Source organism: Spinacia oleracea, chromosome 6, assembly GCF_020520425.1.
Source record: "Spinacia oleracea cultivar Varoflay chromosome 6, BTI_SOV_V1, whole genome shotgun sequence".
Classification (NCBI taxonomy): Eukaryota; Viridiplantae; Streptophyta; class Magnoliopsida; order Caryophyllales; family Amaranthaceae; genus Spinacia; species Spinacia oleracea.
This window is the reverse complement of record NC_079492.1, coordinates 93,275,219-93,297,761: the sequence shown is the minus strand read 5'-3', so window position 1 is coordinate 93,297,761 and position 22,543 is coordinate 93,275,219. Positions and strand designations below refer to the sequence as shown.

The 22,543-nt window shown below is 38.0% G+C and overlaps 2 protein-coding genes across 3 annotated transcripts; both read right to left on the bottom strand.

The window, feature by feature from the left end:
* Positions 1-246: 246 nt before the first annotated feature.
* On the bottom strand, positions 247-768 carry LOC130463369 (uncharacterized). Its single transcript, XM_056832478.1, has one exon. It carries the CDS (start codon positions 766-768, stop codon positions 247-249), a length of 522 nt encoding a protein of 173 aa, XP_056688456.1.
* A 9,126-nt stretch (positions 769-9,894) lies between these two features.
* Positions 9,895-21,293, bottom strand: LOC110805240 (histone-lysine N-methyltransferase, H3 lysine-9 specific SUVH4). 2 transcript variants are annotated; one of them, XM_022010846.2, is made up of 16 exons: positions 20,941-21,293; positions 20,026-20,442; positions 19,873-19,917; positions 19,727-19,795; positions 19,481-19,535; positions 19,274-19,383; positions 18,318-18,494; positions 16,907-17,005; positions 14,796-14,894; positions 12,895-12,944; positions 12,712-12,800; positions 12,035-12,194; positions 11,839-11,944; positions 11,565-11,747; positions 10,671-10,907; positions 9,895-10,353 (listed from the first exon to the last, which is right to left on the bottom strand). In XM_022010846.2, exons 2-16 carry the CDS (start codon positions 20,398-20,400, stop codon positions 10,339-10,341), a joined length of 1,869 nt encoding a protein of 622 aa, XP_021866538.1. In that variant the 5' UTR covers positions 20,401-20,442; positions 20,941-21,293; the 3' UTR covers positions 9,895-10,338. The 2 variants fall into 2 exon arrangements, with proteins under 2 accessions (XP_021866538.1, XP_021866537.1); XM_022010845.2 differs by having other exon boundaries at positions 9,895-10,388; positions 20,941-21,292.
* Positions 21,294-22,543: the final 1,250 nt, after the last annotated feature.

The window sequence follows — 22,543 nt, the reverse complement described above, 5'->3', positions numbered from 1 at the left end:
AAAGTTCGAGTCTAAATCACAACTTCCAATTAAATCCCAAAAACTGTAAAAAATTATTTCGATGTAATTCTTTCGTTAAATTTCAATAAAGTAAAAACAACATTTATTTTTTTTGGCAAGCAAGTAACAGATTTTATTAATTACCAACCACCAATTTACAACTCAAAGTGATAACCCAACAGCTACACTAAGAAAACAGAAGCTAAGAACACTTAGCTAAAAAGCCTAAACAACGTAACACCCAAACTAGAGTGAAGAAAACCAATCCCTATCTCTGGAACTCACTTTCCTACCCATGATGTTCTGGATTCTGCCTCTAACATCAGTCTGCACATTCTTGACCACTTGATTCACAGTGGGGGTCTTCAACAGCCACACACTTTCATTCCTAGCCTTCCAAACATGGTACACAAGACCAGCAATCACTGTGTACATTACTTTCCTTCTAAAGTCACCCTTAGTGTATCTTTCAGTCTTTCTGAGAAGGGGGAACAGGCCTAGATCCCTACCAGGAATGCCAACCCAAGTGAGCACAGCCTTCTTACATTCAGTACTAAAACAACAATCAAAGAACAGATGAATGCTTGACTCAGTTTCTCTACCACAGATGGGACACAAATCATCAGTTCCTATTCCATATTGATGCAGTCTATCCTTTGTTTTCAGTTTGCCTTGGATAGCTAACCACAGGATGAACCTGTGTTTAGGGACAGTTAACCTGTTCCAAATATAATGAGACCATTGGACCTTCACACCCCCCTCAATCATTCTGGTGTACATACCTCTGATGGTATAGGTAGTATCAAGAAGCCATTGCTCACTGAATTTGTCATTGCACCAGCTTTTGACATGACAGATATACTTCACCACCCAGCTTGCTGTAGAAGTGGGGGTGAAATCAGACCAGTTCTTTCTCTTAAAAAAAACAACATTTTGAATCTACGCTATTTGTACATTTTAAGAAACGACTAAATACGCTTGCAAAGTAAGACAATTTAAAAGGTCCACCCTAGGCCTACTAAAGCTAAAGGTCCACCCTAGGCCTACTAAAGTTAAAGGTCCACTATAGGCCTACCAAACGAGGCTCACTCAGTCTCGCCTCGTGACTCAAAGACCACAACCATCTAACATTTAGCCCAAATAAAAAAAAATTGAAGGATTTATTTTGGGGAGAAATCCCAAGCAAAAAGAGAAAATAGAAAGAGAAAAGGGAGAGCGAAAAGAGCGAGCCATGAAATACTTAGCCCGTACCTCCCAAAGTGCGAAATTTACCCAAGTAAACGAAGGAAAAGAGTTGAGTCAACCAATCCAAATCATGCCACAAAAACTACATAAAGTTCTGCGATGTCTACCCTTTCCAATCCTTATGTTCTCAGACGCCTTCGCTCTGGAGCCCCTGTTCAGCTCATTTAACCCATCCATGTTCTCATAACCCAAGAAACCATTACCTCGACTCTTATTCGCGAACCACGTACGGCCATTGACACGTGCGTCATACCCATTATTTCCAAAGCCCAAACCTGCTCTTACACCACCATTAGCATAATGACCATATAACTTGTTTGGATACATCCTGTTGATATACCCTTGAGCCGTCCCCATGCTACTCATTGGCCTTGGTTGATGTAAACTCATGACACTAGCTACATTCTACGCTCAACGTAAAAAAAAAATGTAATAGTAAAAAAGAAACTTTGCAAAGCGCCTCTAAAGTTAGTCTAAAAAGAAAAAGAAGCATTTAGCGCACCAAAAAAACGATCCGCCCAGAAATCATTTTCAGCGCCCAGAGCTGGGCGCCGAAATCTTTAGCGCCCCAGCCTGGGCGTTGAATCTCTCTTCTTGCTAAAATTTGTCCAGAAGTGCTCGTCATTTTATCCGCACGTACACGGAACAATAACGAACACTTAGAGGGGTACAGCACGTATTCAGATATACGTACCAAAAAACACATGAAAAGATTTTTGCGCAAATACATGTACTTAAAAAATAAAACAAATTTTTGGCTTACGGCAAGGCAGCAGATTAAAATAATAATAAACTTCACTTATTCTACCGTTTCAAATAATATGTTTCCACCTCATAACGTACTTGTTTAAAATCGGCATTCTAAGAAACCATTTTCTAGGCTAAGAACTACGCAAGACCTGATTCCAAATTAAATCTATTTAAGGCGGATACGTAGGCAATCCACGATTCGGTCCAACCAATTTGCAAAATGTTAAAGCCTATAGAATAACAAGAATAAAAAATAGAGTCCTTTATTGAAATTTAATTACTTGCAACCCAAGTCGAAAGAAAAATTTAAGTAAAAATGAATCCAAGTCATCAAGATGCCAAAATGAGCACACATCGAAAAATAATAAGGGCACGTACCCTTGCCAGAAGGAGCACTCACACTCCTAGGCACTTAGCCAAGACTCAAAAGATCGCTTTGCCTCAATTGAGTGGGGGCTAGCGCAAGCGTCCATGACCTCTAAAGTACTCGACTTGACCCTCCCAAAAGCGAACTAACTCACTTAAAGACCTTCTTTCACCACTAGACACAGTCATAATTGCCAACAAGTAGTAAAGGCAGTAAGCTTGCAATAAAGAGGATTGTTCTACGGCATCCCCCATCGTTCCTTCGAACTCAGGGCACCCGTTCATGGTAATTCAAAATGTTTGCGAATCCCCTTTGAAAAAAAACAGACATTGTCAATAGGACTTGGCACTTAACCAAGGCTCACCCTACTCAGACATATGACACGGGCATCTAAAATCGAAATCTGAAAGCATCATTAATGGGAAGACATAACAACAACTGGGGGCTAAAAATTGAAATGAAAGAGCTAAGGAAGGAACTAAGTATACCTTGACCTTTTGTGCAGACATACACCAAGTAAATCTAAGTCAATTTGAAAAACGGTTTATATTCCCGCAATTATGGAAAAGATGGCCCTAAAAAGCCTAAAAGCATATGCCAAACGGGCACAAGTAATATCTTGACACCTGCACCCTGGCTTCCAGCAAATCCTTAGACAGCATTCCAAAAATCGTAACAGTATTTTGATTCACTCATGTAATCCTGTACGAACCCTTCTATAAGTCAACCTACTTAGGACACCTCGGATTGTACACAGTAGGACTCGGATTTCAAATAATTTTCAAAGACTTCTTCGAACATAATAAAGTGTCGTTGGTTTAAGCTAAGTATGCGTTTATCTCGATGTTGCAAGTGAGTCAAAAAGATTTCTAAATATGATTATGGGTAAAGAAAGGCACCTAGCTTTTGGCCAAGGCACACTTCAACATGTGACTACCTTGACCATGGCAATGTCGCACAATACGACACTTACAAGAGAAGTAGCAAATCACTACTCGAACGTACCTCGCACTAAACGAGTCTGGTTCAAACTATTCATGATCCATGTCACCATGAATGCATAAAAACGTATGCAAAGCATTATAGCACCAAGCCAATCCCGTAGCTACAGTTGGAGGCTTGAGAAAAACACTCTAAAAATGCTAGAAATGACGATTTTATCGCAAATTCTCGACGCTAATGCTATACACACGTCATAGGGGGCACGATCCTAAGGTTTAATCGTGTAAAACGAACCTTAGAATGGCTACAACCCCTCCCAAATTCTAAGCACTACTTAGAGTATATAAAGTCACCCCACTAACAAAGGGTAACTGAAAAATCGCGAGTCAAATTCTGCCCAGAGATCATTTTCAACGCCCAGAGCTGGGCGACGGTATCTTTAACGCCCCAGCCTGGGCGCTGAATATCTCTGCTTGCCAAATATTGCCCAGATATAAAAACAAGAAAGAAACATCCATGAATCCTCGCATCGAACGAAGTAATAAGTCGTGCACACCCACGCAGAAGGTGCTACACTTTTTCGAGCACCTGAACAAGGCGTAACGAAGTACTCCAACGCAAAAAAAAAAAATGATATCCCAACACCTGGAGAAATGTTCTAATACATGCGGTTAGGCCACACAAGCCTACGTCGCACCATAAGTTCAACCATCCCACGGTACAAGTCTAAAAAAAAAGTATAAGGCATATTGCACTAATGCGGGCACGACCAAGAGTAGGAGGCAAAGACTACTTATCGCCCAAATGCAAGCCCCACGACTCCTACATTAAGGATTAAAGGTAGCAAAATATTACCTACCACGGAAAGGACAGCTCGCACCTACACGAGCGGAACCCCAAGGCATCTTTCTCGAAAGAACCTACAAAAATCGTACGCCAAAAGGAAGCATCCCAACATGCATACTTGGGGCTCCAAGCTACGAAACGACCATACCAAAATAAAAAATCTCGAAGCAAATGTTTGAACGATCGAAAAGGGCACGATGCTTGAGCCCACTTCACGAATGGGCCTGAACCCTATCAAGCTTCTAAGCAAACTATTCAAAATCAGTCATTGCTCAAAAAAAAATGATTCAAGCGAACTGATTAATGGACCGCACGCAACGGCCATTCTATGAACGCTCGTTCGCACATACATATCATCGTTCTAGGAATCGAACATTCACGAACGCATTCAAAAGGAAAAAATATATAACAACAAAAGCGATCAAAGTCTCATGCCTCAAGGTATGTTCCTCGGGCCATATAGACTCGCCCAACTATTGCAATAACTGTACGCCTTAAGAGCGACAGTTCCTTTAAATAATCGCCCCAAAGCGACAAAACACCGTAGTCCACCAATCGGCTACGGCTTCTCGAGAAATCATCATGTTCACTCAATTCATTGTGATCTCCAATAAAATTCTACGAAAAAAAAATTAAAAGAGAAGAGAATACGTAGAATCTCCAAGTGAAATAAACGGACGGAAAAGAGGCAGATCTGCCCAATAATCAACTCCGACGCCAAATCCCACGCCTGACTTTGGGCGTTGAAGATGAATCCCACAATCGTTCTAAGCTAAGAAATGGCGAACGAATAAGGAAATAATAAACACCGTTGGTCCACTATTAGGCTACGGTTTCTCGAGAAATAGTTATTCACCAATCAACGGTGATCTCAAATGAACGGTTCGTTCCAAAAAAAAGAATCTCTAGACGAAAAAAAAAAAAACGAACGAACAAGAGGCCAACTGTGTCATCAAGAAACCTCGCCAGAAATCATTTTCAACGCCCAGAGCTGGGCGTCGAAATCTTCAACGCCCAGGCATGGGCGCTGAAAATGATCCTAGACCCAAAAAGGCCGCCCTGACTTCTATAGGACCCTGCCGTATCTATCCGACTCAAAAATTGCCGATTTCTTTACTGAAAGTCGCACCTCACGGCTTTGTTAAGAGTAGCACACCACTACAAAGATCGCTCGCACTTACGAGCACAATTCCAAACACGATCAAGGACATTACAGAATGCGTATCCCCAAGGAACCTCTTCAACAAGAAATGACCGTCAAGCACGAGTGCTTGGGGTCTCGAAAGGAAATATACATTTCAAAAGAGAGTATGCAAAATTAAAACAATATTCCCAGACTACGTTGTACGAAATCCCGTGTTTGGATAATCTTGAAAGATAAAACCAGATTACGACCTCAAGACAAAGGTCGTCGTTGATACTTATACATAGTCCCCTAATCAAGGACCCAGGTAGTGGCAAAATTGAGCCGTAAAGACTAGCTCAAAACCATGAAAGATGATGACCACGAGACAATGGTCCGTCTAAGCACGTTGTCAACCCACATTCAGGTTGCAACTAAATCCGAGCATCCCTCGAAAGAATTCGCTCCTGCAAGAATGAATAAAAAGAAATTCTCAAAAAGAAATCACAATGAACAAAGAAATAGGGACTTGCCTACCTCAATCAGGCAAAATCGCGTCACGAATCATGCGAGTTCCAAATTGAAAAAAAAAACGAATTCCGGGACGTCCACCCTCAGCGGACAGGGCTCGCCCACCTTCAGCGGGCGGGGTCTGCGTCACTAGCCGCGCAGGTCCTCAGTTTTCGAAAAATAAAATCTTTAAAACAAAAAAACAGGCTCGCCATCTTCAGCCGGCGGGGTCTACGTCACAAAACGCGTAGGTCCTTATTTTCAAAAAAAACCCAAACAAACTTCAAAACAGATTCGTCCACTTCTATCGGACGGGGTGTCCACCCTTAGCGGACAGGCTCGCCATCTTTAGTCGGCGGGGTCTGCCCACTAACCGCGCAGGTCCTTAGTCGCTGCAGCGATAACCTTTTCTGGTTTTCCCTTTTTCCGAAAATTAAAGGATCGGTTTTCCCTTTTTCCAAAAATTAAAGGATTGGTTTTCCGTTTTTCCAAAAAAGAACGATGTGATTGGTTTTCCCTTTTTCCAAAAATTAAAGGATCGGTTTTCCCTTTTTCCAAAAATTAAAGGATCGGTTTTCCCTTTTTCCAAAAATTAAAGGATCGGTTTTCCCTTTTTCCAAAAATTAAAGGATTGGTTTCCCGTTTTTTCCAAAAAAGAGCGATGTGATTGGTTTTCCCTTTTTCCAAAAATTAAAGGATTGGTTTTCCGTTTTTCCAAAAAAGAACGATGTGCTGGATTTTCCTTCATTTTACGTCCCATAAAAACAAGGAGGTTTTCTCGTTTAGCTAACCCTGAAAATGAGAATCTTTTAAAAACATTTTACCTCGTGATTGGGCTTGGCCCAATTACACTTTATAGCTTTGATTTCGAAAACATCTATAGCTACTCCCAATGACAAAGTGAGGGAGTTTCTACGCATCTTTAGATACTTCCAATGACAAGGTGAGGGAGTTTCTATACTATCCGTTGATAAATCCCAATGACACGTGAGGGATATGTCGACACTTCAAGTGATGACCCTTAAGTCAAATGTTATCACTCGGGGGCTCGTGAGACCCTCGCAAAACAGGTCACCATGGCTTGTGTGACGCACTCCGTCTAATACTTTGACCATCGTCTTACTCCAAGACTCAGTCAAAGTGGGGGCTAACTGTAGACACCTACTTTTGTCCCCATTCCCGAAAGGTAATGTTCGATGATGAGAACATAAATCTCCACTTGGCAACGCATCTCCTGTAAAATAACGAATCTCAATCACCCTTTTTATTTCACCCGAAACCTGCTATTTATAGAAACCTGCTATTTATGGAAACCTGCTAAAAATAGTAATTGCCGTAATGGGTAGTTGTTAAAAGTGGCAAGTCATAAAAGATAGAAACCCGTCAGAATTAGGTGTTGCACTCCAACATAAATCCTAAATGAGATAGAAATTGCGAGAGCAATCCTATTCCTAATATGATTCGAAAACAAGAGTTACGTATTAATTAAAATCCTAACGAGCCTAGAGTTGGAAATGGGCCCAGACGCATTCCGTCATAAAGTTAATACGCACTTAAAGACTCGAATAAGTCTCAAACACTCCGGATAATAAGAGTCCGAATCTGACAAAGAAAACGGCCCAGACCCTATTTTTAACGCCTGGCTCTGGGCGCCGAAATCTTCGGCGCCCAGCCCTGGGCGCTGAAATTACCTGGGACGTGTTCTTTCCTAATTCTTCGAAGATTAGAGCTCTAAAATTCTATCTTTCCACTAACTCTTTTCTATAAATATAGCCCCAAATTCGACGTGAAAACACACAATTCATATTCTGAGTATTGACTCCAACCCCTAAGCCTAAGCCTCACGCTGCGAAATTGATCCCGCGTTCTGTCGCAATCGATCCAAAAATCGAACAGAACGTATCCTGTCCCGTAACTTGAGATTCGTTAAATAAAAGGAGAAATAGCAAAGCCAGAGTGGTTAGTTTTCTGAGAACCGTGACGCACCTCTCAAGGGTGCGTCGTAATGTGTCCCTTCGCGTGATTTAATTGCTTTCCTCACCCTCTTATGAACTGTTAAACTAATCAAATCTGATTGTTCTATCACGCCTAATAAAGATAATATGTTGGGAAATTGGATTATCATGCTAGGTCCCTTAAAACAATCTAAATCAGATAATCGCGATCGATCTAGTATTATATGTTGCATATTGTTAAAATCAACTCAGATTAGTTTAATAGTTAACGCATGTCCCTTCAATTATTTATGCTGAGCTAGTAAGGATATCCTGCCTCTGGAGTTATCGAAGAGCGAGTACTCCTCTCGGTAGTTACAGTCCCCCGAACCCTCAATCTCTACCTTGCGGGTGTATGTTGAGAGATCCCCACACCAGGGATCACAAGGGAACCTACGGCCGTCGTGGTCAAACATAATTGCACTCCCTTTATGTCACGATAACCGGGTCGTGTCATTTTTTCTCATTGTCGTTAAAAACTGAATGGCGACTCCTATATTACTAGTCAATTGGGTGTAAACTCACAGGAAATCCAATTACACTTGATTTGACAAAAAGAAACGTCACACCCACGAGGGACGAGGTCACGCATTAGCCTCGCGCTTTTTCGACCCCCTCACATTGTCCTACTCGGATTAGAGTAGACAAGCGCTTCAAATTCAGTTCCGGTGTCTGAATAATTGAGGTTTTCCATTTTGCAAAGAAAATGGTGGATTTTTCAAGGCTTTGTAGTATCTTCCCCACATACGGTACAAAATTGTTCCGGGTATGAAACAATGGTTTTCAATCCGAAGGCCCTTTCCTAGTAGTGAAAAGATCTAGCTTGGTCTTGAGTCTTGCTGTCCAAGAATACCTGCACACAAGTGAGATTAACTAGCCTCAGGGGTGCTCCGAGGAAAGCACCTCTTATGCTTAAGTAAGTTCTAGGTTCCGGAGTATAGAAAGCTCTACAGGTTAAAGTGTGTGTGAAGGCAATAAATGATACATAATTTGGTTTGTGCACGAGGACGACATATTTTAGTGTGTGTAATAAATGTTGGTGGGCTTATAACTTTATTACAAGTGGGTCGTGGGCTTAAGAGACGTAGAACCTTAAGAGGGAGAACTGATTAATGTTGTGTTAGCCAAGTGGGCTTTTGGACAGCAGACCCAAGTGATCGACATGATTGCCAATTGGGCACCCAAACAACTCTTATTCACATACATTAAGCGAGGCAAACCAACTTCCTATTAGAAGAGCAAAACTTCATCAACTTTTAGATCTTGTCCCTAGGGGTATGCAAAAATTTGTCCGGACCTAAAAGGTGGACCGGATCGGACCGACCCAGATCGGATCGAATCAGACCGAAGGCAATCGGTCCGGTCTCCAGGTCGAGAAATATCAATTTCCGGTATTCGGTCTGGTCTGGTCCAAACCCCGATTTTGGACCGAGCCGATTTTTCTTTAATAAAATATAATATAAACTACCTAAAAAGTTAATTCTCTCCTTTAATATGTTTTATATATTACTATATTGTGATATATTTTATTTTAGCTTTCAAAACAGGCCTTAAACAATTGGTTTTTTTTATATATATTTTTTCTTTTTTACTATATTTTTTAGCAAAAAAAAATAATATCGAAATAGGTCTACAACCGGTCAAAACCGGTCCGGTCCGGCCCGAGCATAATTGGTCCGATCTTTGAGTCTCGAATTATCAAATTTTTGGTCTTCGGTCCGGTCCCATGAACACCCCAACATTGAGGATATTGTAGGGAATAATTGGGGAATAGAGGTTCGATTCTTCAATGCGCCATTTTGAAGATATTTCACTATCAACATATTCAACAAGCTCAAAACGTACTCCGTTGTCGTTAATTGGGTTTGAAGGATACAAACTTTAGGCTCACGCTCTATGAAAGAGCTTAGCACGTATACAAACTCCGTTGTCGTTAATTGGGTTTGAAGGATACAAACTCCGTTGTCGTACACAGTGACTTAACGCTCACGCTCCATCTGTGTGAGGCTACTGTCATGCATTGTTTACAAATGTTAAAAGGTACAAGTACCAACCAATTTCGGCTTTTGATGCTGAAAAACAACAAAAACAAATTACTTGTTGCATTTCTCAAAAAATGGAACTCTTCAAAATATAATTTCATTGTCAGTGGTTGTAGATAAATTACAAAATCCACTAGTAGTGAAGGATTATACATTCTGAGCAACATTTCACATTAAACTTCCAAATATATAAGTTTTAATATAGTGTATCATACAAAAACTGCCCCCTATACTCATCTATATCCGAGCTCCACAACCTCACTGTAATTGCATATCTATATCTAAAAACTCAGGGCTGGATTTGCTACCTCAAAAGTCTTACCATAAACAAAAAGAATACTCCTAACCGTTAGACATCTATACAACATTCTATCACAATTCACATTATCAACAATGTGGGAGCCCAACAGTTATAGAGACTGACAAAAATCTGGTTGCTGAAGCCAAGTACCAGCTCAAAATAGTCGCTTACGACAACCCTCAGCACCACAATAGCAAGCCATCTCCTTTACCTTCCCATCAGGTCCAATAACACTGTCAAGCGCATAGCCATAGTCATATGTAAGTTCCTATCAAAAACAACAATTCTCAGTCAGTAACTCGGTACATCAGTTTTAAATACTCTCATCAGGGGTTAGGATCACCATTCCTGATGTGTGTGTTACCCCCATCCCATATTTTTGACCAACTGTATAAGCCTTTTAGCTATTATACAGTATCATAGACACTTTATTCACTTTCTGTGATACGGCTCTGTACACCGACAAAAATTGCAGACTTCTCACTTCTAATTAACATGGTAGACAATTAACAAAACCAACACAATGCAAGGAAAAATATAACGCAATTACCTGTAAAGGTGGTATGTTATCAGCAGCAAAAAGCATTACTCTTGCGAGTTTAATATCATGATGTGCACTCAAAACACACTGCACAAACAGATTTGGTTCACAGCTATGATTGATAAATCTTGCTAGATTTCCTGTGACACCAGCATCGATGCAATACTCCACCATACTATCAACCACCTTCTCCTCGGGCTTCTCATGGATACCATCTGAAGGAATAGACACATCTCGCAATCTCATCTGATGGATGTATAAATGACAAGTTTGAACAGAAAGCATTATCAGAAGACTTGACCAATTGACAAGGAAATATGAGACTTGAATACTGAATTCATTCAAGGCATTGAAAGACTTTAAAGGTTAGTTTCAAAGTTTTAGATGGCAATACATCAAAGATCAAGTTTTTGAGACCAGTGCGATAAAAGTTTGAGACTCCGTTTTGTTAAACCAGATTTAAATAAAAAAAATGGACGAGTGGCAGAAAGAGAGTGGCGCCTAGCCGTTGAGAGCGTCTGAAATTCGCGCATTCGCGTACAAACCAGTGCAGACGACACATAGTTAGCAAAAAATAAAAGTGAGTAGAATAAAATAAACAACCGTAAATTGAAAGTGCGTGGAACATAAAGTGATAAAACCAAGAAGATGGTACCATATATCATTCTCTGGAAAAACCAGGAAAGTACTCATATGGATTAGGCAAGAACGCATGCTAAGTGGAAGAAAAATAAAGTGGTCTTTCTGCAGTGATACCAGTTTGCAGCCTAATTATTTTCCCAAATTCATATAATCCTCTTTCCTAAACCCTTTCAAGGGAAGTTTTAAAAAAGTGCGGAAAATAAACATCAAGGGAGAAACACTTAAAAAACCCCTGGAAAAGTAAAATACAACCCCTAATACCTGTCTTCCATCAAGTCCCTTCATTGTTTGAAGGCAATCTATGTCGAAAATGAAATTGTTTTCCAAGACACTGTCACCCTCGTCTGATCTTTTCAGAAATCCCGTATATTCACATATTGGTGCACCAGCTGGGATATAATCCCATGACCTGACACCCCAACCCTTCTTTGGTGTACGGAAAACCTACATGAATCAAAACAATAATAAAGTACATCAGAACAACAATTAAAACTAAAATTAATATTTGCTAACTAAAATTATCTCATAGTAGCACCTCAAAACGGTATCTCAGGCCCTTCTGGGAGGTACGATTGATACAGGATGATCCACAACCACACTTCGGGCCACACTCAAAAACCACAGCCTTTGCTTCAATGAGCCTAAAAAAACACGCAGATGTAAACAAAATCAAGGAAAAATATGGAAAAGCTAGAGCTCTTCCACCCAATTAACCTTTGAATTTTCTTTACCTGCCACCGTCTCTATGAACATAGGGGAAGTCTGACCCATTAAGCCGGGCACAAGCACAGATATTGGGGTTGGTGCAGCCACCAACACAATCACATCCACTAGAAGCAGCAGGAATTTTCACATTGTCCACAACTTGGATTGACTTGCGGTACTTGAAACCTAAAATTCGTAATCTCACTTAAATGGAAAGAAACTAAGCACATGAACTAGGTCCTAGTCAAATTAAGAAAATAAAACTTAAGCATACAATAAAACTACATATTACAGCCGTTAACAATTCACAATTGGAAAGTACCATCTCACAGATTAAATGGCAATGGTAACTTAAATATAACAATCCTTATCATTACACAATTACAGACACAAGCTTCATTTTTAAATTTTATACGCCAAACAAAAGAACCATTGAATTGTGATTATAATCAACTAAAGTTTTAATTTCCTACAGTATCTGGAACAAGGCTTTCCCATTCCAAAATCATGTAAGGCAAACAACACACAAACAATTTCCTACATTTCTATCAAGCATCAAGAATAAGGCAGGTCTGATGACATTAACAACGAATTCTAACCAATTTCTGATTACTGTTGGATTTACAATGCACATACCGTCTATGGGTCAAAAGAAACCAAATAGTAAGTAATTAAAATAAACAAAAACAAGTGATAAACTCACCAGTAGGTGGTACAGGAGGATCATCGACCAAATTTGTTGCAGGAATAGGAATATTCTCCTGACCCTCAGAAATATCCGCACAAACCAACCTTTATTTGAAAAACAAATCAGCATTGTAACATCTTGAAAAAATCAGTCAATTTACCTAAAGAAAGGGAATAAAGAGTCTAATATAACAGGTACCCTCGAACTTCAGAGACAGAATCAGGAATACGTCCTCGGATAAATTGAACCTGCCACATAAGTTAGAGGAACATAAGAAACTGGATAAATATGTAATTGTCATATAAAATTTGGGGATGAGAAGTGGAGGAAAAGTAAACCCATAGCTTTGGCTTCACCAGAGCTCCAAAATAACAAAGTACGGAAGGGAAACAAATATCCAGGAAAAGTGTGTGTGTGTGTGTGTGGGGGGGGGGGGGGGGGGTCTAACAAAAGATTCAAAATAAGGTAATGAGTTGTAAAGTTTCCAATCAGATTTTATGCTCATGATATCTTAAGTGTACCAATACCTGCAACTAAGGCCATAAAGCTAACATATATTTCGTTCAATGATTCACCTTCTTCTTGTGAAAGAAACCATCAGTTCAGAACAGATGTATGGTAACTGTCACAATGCCTGTGCCACTTTAATCTACACAGTTTGTTTTCCAAGATAACCAAGGTGAAAATGCAAAGGTAGAGTGGGAAAGTGAAAAATTGGAAAGAGAATGCAAAAGGGTTGCTGAGTAGTTTAAAAAAAGTAGAAGAAAGACAATAAATGACGGACCTCATGTCCAAAAATATAAAAGGCAAGAGTGAAGTAAAAAAAAAATGATCGAAAAAGGAAAGTGTGTAGGTTAAAAGAAGCGAAGGGGGTGGGAAGAGGTATCAAATCAAAAGATGGTTCATGATAAATTAAGCTAGGATTTAGCCAAATAATAGCAGAATACATGGTAGAGTCTTTAGAAAAAGATCGATGATAATGATTTAAAAAACTTGAACAGATATGCTTTGATTGTAAGATAGTAATTGAGCTGTCCGGCTAAGTGTTTTCACCACAAATTATATGCCTGAAGCAGAAGGAACACATTTTGTAAGGCCAGAAAGCTATGCTAAACGCTACAGTATTGCTATTTCTTTCACTGGAAGCGGCTAAAATGAACAAGGGGCAGCTTAGGTAATGCATAATTAGTTTGTCAAGAGTAGCCTGAAGAGGAAGATAGTTGGGTAGCTTGAGGGGAAAGGAGAATTAGTAATGCTATATAAATAAGGGAGAGTAGGGATTTAAGGAAGAAGAGGGCATTGAGAATGCGTTGTAATCATAGATTTGTTTAGCTTTTGGGAATAAATCAGACCCACTCGAACTCTGGATAATCTAAATCTCTTTCTTCTTCCTTTCAATTACGCTCCAGTTATGTCAAATTCACAGGACACTCTTTTCAACAGGATAAAGGCAGACTATGGTGAAAGTTGGAGAAAGAGCCCTTTTGGGAAAATCATATACAGATAAGAAAATAAAGACAAACTGCAGAATTTGCAGAGCCCTAGGAGGGGGAGGGGGAAGGGAAACATCTTCAAACAACCTTGCCTGGTTCACCAAAATATACTATAAGACATCACTACATCAGTTATGCCTGATACTCAAAAAAGCGAAGATCACGGCATACATACTTCTTTCCATTTTAGTTAGAACTCAGAAGACTTAGCGCACTCAATACCCCAACATGGCAACATCTTCAGAGTTTCTTTTTAAAGGTGAGTCAAGGCCATAACACCTAAATTTACATAAATACCTTCAACGCATGGCACCAAACAACAGATAAGTCTGGTAGAAATTTTTTTAAAAAAATAGAATAAAGTTTCTTGGGAGCTTGCAGCTGTATTAAGCAAGTATAAGTTATGCGAGCTCACAGCGTGAGCTTAGCACATAGTAATATTACAAATCTAAAGCAATAAATGTGACAGACAGAATGGAGACGGAAAGAGAAGACTTCAACAACTCAGTCAAAATAGGGAGAGCAAAAAAGAGAAAAATATCATGTCTGGACACCAACAATTATGTTAGAAACTTAGCATAGAAACATTTCGAAGAGTGCAGAAACCTGGTTGGTAGTCAACTCTGGCTGCCCCTCAAGCCGCTTCAAGCGAAATTTGTAAACAGTAAAACCAGATATGCCTTTCTCGGCCCAGTAATTCACAACCTGACCAAAAGAGTGATCACATATTTAAAACACAATGTCGAACAAACAAAAGTGATGCCAAGAAGATCACATGAAACTTGTATCATTATTCTACAGAAAGAATTACAATTTGAAACACAAGGCCAGCAAACAATGCTTAATCAAGTACAAGTCACCAACAAAATATTCTTGCGTAATCCATGATACAAGATGATTGTAGTGTTAACTTGGGAGTGACATAAATACTCTTCCTATTTAAAAATAAGGCATCACAGACAGACTGGATTTATAATCATTTCGTTACTACCTCCGTCCACGTAAGTGATTAGGAACTGAAAAAAACTTAGGGAACATCATCTACTGTGATGATTCAAAGACGTTCCTTGGGCAAGTATTACAACAGATACTGTATGAGCATCTATTGAGAAGAATCAAGACATCAACACAAATCAACAACTTCAAAGTTCACAAACAACAACAACAACAACAAAGCCTTAGTCCCAAAATGATTTGGGGTCGGCTAACATGAATCGTCGTAGGAGATCGTCATTGTCACCAATCAAACCAGAAAAGAGCAGGAAGTAAAAAGAAAAAAACAAAGAAGAGAAAGTGAAATTAATGAAAGTAGGATAAGAGAAAATGTATATATATATATATATAATAGAAGAAATATTGTAAAAGATAATAAAAATAAGTAAAATTTAAAATAAATGAATAAGTAAAATAAGTGCATTTCAAAATAGCATGTGAAATTAAAAAAATTGAAAGAATTTTAAAAATAAAATAAAAGTAAAATAAAAATACAAATACAAATAAAGAGAATCAGAAACATTGAAGTTGTGTAAGTCAAATGAAGTCATCAATGTATATTCTCTCCCTCCACTTTGTCCTATCCAACGCTATATTTTCCTCAATCCCAAGAAAGCTCATATCGTGCTCTATCACCTTCCCCCAAGTTTTCTTAGGTCTTCCCCTACCCCTTGCAATTCTATCCCTTTGCCACCCTTCTATCCTCCTAAGTTCACAAGGCTATAAAAAAATAACTGTAAGCTATACATAAAGAAGGAAAAGCTTATAGCGAATCTAATATAGTTTTATTAGTTAAATATCATAAAACATTGCTTTCTATTAAAGAAAGCAGCCCGGTACCAGAAATACAATTGAGACACATTGTTTGACCAAGAAACAAATACTATTACAATTTGAACATAGTATTATCAAGCTAAACTTTCACGGCCAAATTCGGAAGTCCTCTACCACAAAGTCTATACTATTTTATCACTGTTGGATAAGCAGATATACACACAATGTGTCCAAACCACTCTATCAAGTCCAGACTGTTTATTTCACCGATTTAACTATGTCAATATGGCACAGAGAAAATAACATATGCAAAACAATACAAAAACTGAAAACCCCATAATTTCCAACGATCATCTAAGACTTCCCTTCAAACCATCTCCAAAAAAAGGCCCACTACCATACAGCAGTCTGCACCCAATTTATCCTAGAGATTTTCCTAGAAGAATATGGAAAGTCTATATCAACCCAATATCCAATCACTGGCTGCTTAACCTAAATGGGAACCTCTCCCATCTCTCTTTTGCAGCAAAAGCTAACCACATAGTACATACATCTATTTTATAAGTGAGCTTAAAATCTATTTAGAACTAATTCTTCAGCAGTCAAGACACTTGCAGTTACTACACGTAGCCTTTTGCAAAGCATGGCAGTCCCTCCAGGAGCAGATGGAAGGTAGGGCACAAATTATATGGCCTTTAACTGCCCGATGTTTTATCATTTATTAGAAGATTGTATAGGTTTCCATTCACATCAATATTATATAATTATCACACACCAGTCTTACAAATAAAGAGTCTTCTATTGGAGGAAATATTATGATAAGAGCGAGTGTCAAATATCAAATCTTTTTCACTTCCCAGATTATGAGGAAAAAAATACCTTCAAAACAATAACAAATAATAGAGGCAAACGTGATCAACACTATGTAATAAGCCTGACCAGGTTATCACCTTATACAAACCATCATACGTGTAGACTTTCCCGACATAACTGCTTTTAGAAGAATGACCACGGACGACTCTCACAGGCAAATCCTGCTCCATACTATTCTGCAGACAATAATTATATACATCATCAGAGAAAAGGAAGTATTTATCAGAAAATTTAGACACAAGTGAGTTTTGTTTGCAGTATATAGATCCATTAGTACCCAAGTCTTAATTGATGCTTCACAATAATTTTGAGAGCAAATTATGAGCTTTGAGCAACCAATCCCCAAAAAAGTGCCTCGATAAGACAGCATGAATCGCATCAAGATAGCCTTGAATACAGAAAGTATATGATACTTTTATGCATTGCAACAAAAGGAAACTAAGTTGGGAACTTGATATTACAGGATGTTAATTTTGGGACAAAGAATATTCAAGGTTTCTGGTCAAATAGATTGGTTGTTGGAACTCGGAAAACAAGCAACACCTGCCTCCTTTTCCCACGTCCAGCTGCGTAGGAGTTAGGAGTTTATTTATTATTTCCTTAGGCAAGAAAGCTTTTCGTTACTGAAAATAAATTGTTGAAAAAAAACAAAGATCAGTATTCCTCCAGTAACTAAACCAGACACTAGGTCATCATCAACATTGTCTAAAGAATATTTCTGAAAGGTTCACCATGGGCTGTGACCATAAAGACCACTCCTTTTCAGAACATTTTGGTCATATGGAGCACTCTCTCATTCCAATTAAAAAAGTGGGGAACCTTATTTCTTGATTAAAAGAAAAAAAATTAAATTTTTCTCCATTAAGATCCCCTAGCACTTTAACTGCACTCATCTGTTTTGGAACATTTTATTAATGCATTGTAGATCTTCAATTAAAGAGTGGTGGAAGCCTGATGGTATCTCTTACCAATTGCCTCAACATTATTTTCAATTGCCCATTGCTGCTACAGTTGTGTCTTCAAGTGTCCACTTAGGCATTACTTTAAGTATCAAAGTTTCAATTGAAGTAATAAATATTTATTCTTCAATTAGAACTCACAAGAGCAGTAATAATTAGTTGAGCTATTCAGCCTTTCCAGAGAAAATAAAAATTTGGATTATGAAACAAAAATGTCAAGACAATCTCCTGTGACAATTCATGGTAGCCGACCGCAAATCATTTTGGGACCTAGGCTTTGTTGTTGTAAACAAAGATGCCAAGAAGATTATGAAACTATTTACACATTTATTCTATATTTTTGTAATGAGCCTATTTTATACACTTTTTCTATTATTTTTATAACTGAAAGAAGATTTCCTGCAATTTCACAATCTCTGTACATCTCAAACTCTCCTCGAATCAGATATGCAGCCATGAACAATCTTTATCTATAGAGAAGCTAGTAAAGTATCCAGAAAAAGAGACACTATTATATAATTTACCAGACCTTTAGTGCTAAATTGCCACGTAACATTTTCTGATCTTTATTCTGCTTCTTATCACCTAATAGGTTGTTTCCACCTTGACCTGTGTAGACAACATCCTCTGAATTGTCCAAATCATCCTCATATTGGCCTGAAAGGACAATAGCAACAGCAAGAGGAAAGGTATACTCGCTGTACTCCTGAAAAATCACAGGAACAGAGGTTCAGATAAGAGTGTTCGCATACAAGGGCCGTTAATAATTAGTGCATATATTAAAGATGTTAAGTGCATGCATGGACCATTTACTATGTTCTATGTGATAAGCACCATCAGTATTCATATAAATAAAGCACACTAAAAGTATTGGAACTCTAATCAGTTAATCACTCCCAAGATGCTCCTACCTTCGTTTCATGATTATCTATTAATGTTTTTCATTTTACTCAATTTCATGAAGTTCCTTACATTATGCTTTATAATTTTTTTTTAACAAATTTACTATCCTTTATCTTTTGCCCCACCAACATTTACAACTTTTCCGCTCAGTTATCATTTTTTTACACTCACCCATCTTTTACACACTCTATCTCCTACTTTATCCATATTTTATTACTTTCACCCGCCTATTTACACACTCTCTCCCTTTTTCTTAATATTGTGCAAATGGTAAGCATAATGATCATTATCAAACAAAGTAGTATGCGATACACATCATCTCATAAGTATTCATATAGTTGAAGCACACATAAAGGATCGAAACTCTAATCAGTAGAACAACTTCAAAAGTCCATGCAAAGACCGAATAACTAAGCACCTCAAGATGCCATGAAGAATAATACTATCTCATTACGTATCAGAAGTTAAGCACACTAGGAGCATTAGAATTTTTGATGTTGTCATCTAATCATTTTCTACCGTATCATAACAAAAGTCATCAAACAAAGGGCAAAGAGTTATAGAAATGGCAAAATGCATTACCCCAGTGCTATATGACGTGCCCATATAATCAATTCCATTCAGCCAGTGGCTATGGAAGCCTACTGCAACCATTTCCGCCCGTGAAAAGAATTGGTGGCCCACATCAACACCTGCATCAAAGATACGATGAAGGCATAAGTACAACTTTCATCATCGAGACTGTTGTACACATATGTTCTAGAATTTATATTTTACTTCTACACCTACCAGGAATGGCCCCAAACCGCTTGCTGGGATACAGCACTTTACCAGTATTCATCATCTGTCACATACCATGAGCAAGAATCAAGTAACACTTAGTTTCAAACATAAAATGCTCATGCAAAAAGAAAATAAACACATATTCACCATGACTTGAAATATTCACATATCAAAGAACGAAATAAACTCCAGAATATCATTGAACAGCGGTCAGCGCATATCCATAAATTTTGTAATGTGTATGCAGAATACCTTTGTAATTGCCTTAAGATCTGGACGCTTGTGAGGTATCCTTTTGTCCTCTACACCTTTCTGGGCTTTCTGGGAACCCAAAATGACATAAAATCAGAAAAGTATTTAAAAAATAAAATTAAAACTGAAGAAAAAATATATTAAACCTGCTTCTTTTCAGCTTCAATCAGCTTGCATCTGTTCTCCTCGTCCTACAAAAACACCATAATTACAGGCATAAAATGTCAAAGACAACATCAGAATTAAAATAAAAGATTATTATAGTAGATATTAGAATCCCGTCACAAACACACACACACCTGAATAAGATGCAGGTAATAATTGTTGAAAATTCGCAGAGTTTCCTTAACCCTCAAATGATCACTCTTTTCAACAACCCCATTTCCATCCTCTTCCACCTCCTCAAGCTTAAACCCTAATCCTGTCAACCCATCACCGTCAACTCCAAGCAATCCTCTCACCATTTCCATCTCAGTACTCTCTTTCTGTTCCGGCACCTTCACTGTCTTCCGTTTGCCCCCATTCCGTTGATACTTCCTCTTCTTCGGACTCACTTCCTCAATCTTCGCAAGTATCGTTTCGTTGTAAGAAATGCGTCTCCCTCTTGTCCGGTCACTGGTTCTCCTCCCTTCCGCTGCCACAACCTTGTCTCCCACTTCAACAACCACTTCCATTTCCGCCACCTTAAAATTTCCAATATTCTGTCGACTTTTATACTGCCATAAAAATTCCAAGCAATAACATGCAGAGAAAAAAATGTTGACAAAAGTTCCATTATCACTCAAATGAAGTCACCATTTCAACAGAATAAATAAAATTAAAATAAAGTCATCATAAAAAACAGGACAACATCACAAAATTATCAACAGAAAGTAAATTAAAACAATATTGAAAAAACACATGAAATGCAGTCACCTCTCATCAACAGGAAGTCAGGAAAAAAAACACAATTTGAAACAAAAATACCCAAAAACGCAAAAATCACTGAAGTTCGCAACACCAGCGAAACAAATTTTTCAATATTTTAAAAACACACCCAAAAAAAAATTGCTACCTATGGGACACAAATTTCTCAATATTCCAAAAACCACATAAGATGCAGCAACCTCATCAGCAGAAGAAAGAAAGGAAAAACAATTTGAAAACAAAAATACAAAAATCAAATAAATTCACAAAATTATCATCACGAGAAGAAAAAAATTTGAAGAACTTACGAGAAAAATGAGACGATTATGACGAAATTAATCTCAGTTTTCTGGAAGAAAAAAAAAAAGTGAGATTGATTTCACCTAGGGTTTGAAGAAGAAGAAGAGAAAGTTTGGGGAAAAGGAGGAGAGAGAAAGTAGGCGAAGAAGCAGAGGAGGGTGTATCCGTATATGAACACCTCGAAAAGTGTGGAAATGGAAGTGGAAGAGGAAGAGGCGCGGAATTTTGAAGGAAAATTTCACAAAAAATCAGAAAAATTGCGCCATGTTCAATTGTTTGGTTTTCTCTCTCTAAAAATGCATTATTTTTTAATGGTTTTCACTTTTTTATGATTTGGTGCTGTGAAGTGGGGAAGGGGAAAGTGCAGGGCTGGTGTATGGTTTTCTCTCTCCTGTATTTTTTATTTTTTTATTTTTTTGTCTTTTTATCTAAATCTAATCGAATCCTAATACGTATAAAGGCTTGAACTCTTATTACGGAGTATTATTCATGGAACCGTGGATTGCCCATATTTCCCTTTGTTCTCCTTCATTTTACGAAGTATACCCTTCCCTCCAGATGCTGCCACGTCCATGTACCTGATCTCATCCCATTTTGCCACGCTCTTCTTTCCTCTTTCCTCGGATTCCTTCACCCTTCTTCTTCATTCAAGCTTATGTGGTTTCTTCGCCCACTTCACCCTAGATTTCATCTCTCCTCTTCAACAATTCTATATGTTAAATCCCATCCAAGCTATCTCAAATTATTCGACTTTAAGTTCTTTTCAGGTATTATCTTCTTATCTCCCCCAATTTCTGAATTTTTTTTACCTGTCTAGGTTTTTGTATTAAATTTTAATTTTGGGGATTTTTGGCGTTTTAGATTAGGGTTCATATCTTCCTCATCTCACCTCATAGAAGGTAGCTCCAGAAGATGATTTATTTTTTGTTCTTATTTTATAATCATCTAATCTCTCTTCTCTTTCACCTGACTGTATTTTTTTTCCGTCGATGTTTTGGTTATCAGATTGCTACCTACTTCATTTGTGGGATCTAATATTCCCTTTTTTATTGTGTTTGTTGGTTGTTTTTTATTTCGACAATTTGGTTTTTATGTGATCTCTTTTATTCGGTGATGATTCGAGTTTAATTTGTTTTGTTGATTTATTTGGTTTTATTCTCACTGGATCTGATTAATTACTATTCTTTTTAGTTCCTGCAATTTCAATAATTTTATTACCATGGTTCATTTTCTGTGGTTTAACTGAATTGTTTGATCGTCAATTATAGGTTTTGTTTGCTAAAGAGTGCATTTTTATGTCATACATGATAGATAGGTAAACATCATGGTTGCATTTTTATGTCTCATGATTAATTGGAATTGCTTCTGTAGTAATCGGATAATTTAGTCCAAGGCTTCACGGGTAGTACACGTTATAGTGTTATGTACTTTCTTATTATGTTTTAAAAAAATGTGCAAGTAATTTAACTTGCCTTGTGTTCAGCCTTTTGTTCAAACTCATTATGTGGTTCCCTCTTTGGTGTAATCTATGGCACTTCCCTGGCTTTTTCCTTCTCTATAGTCTGTTGAAGATGGTAGTGCTTTTACTATATTCTTGTTTTATAATTTTAT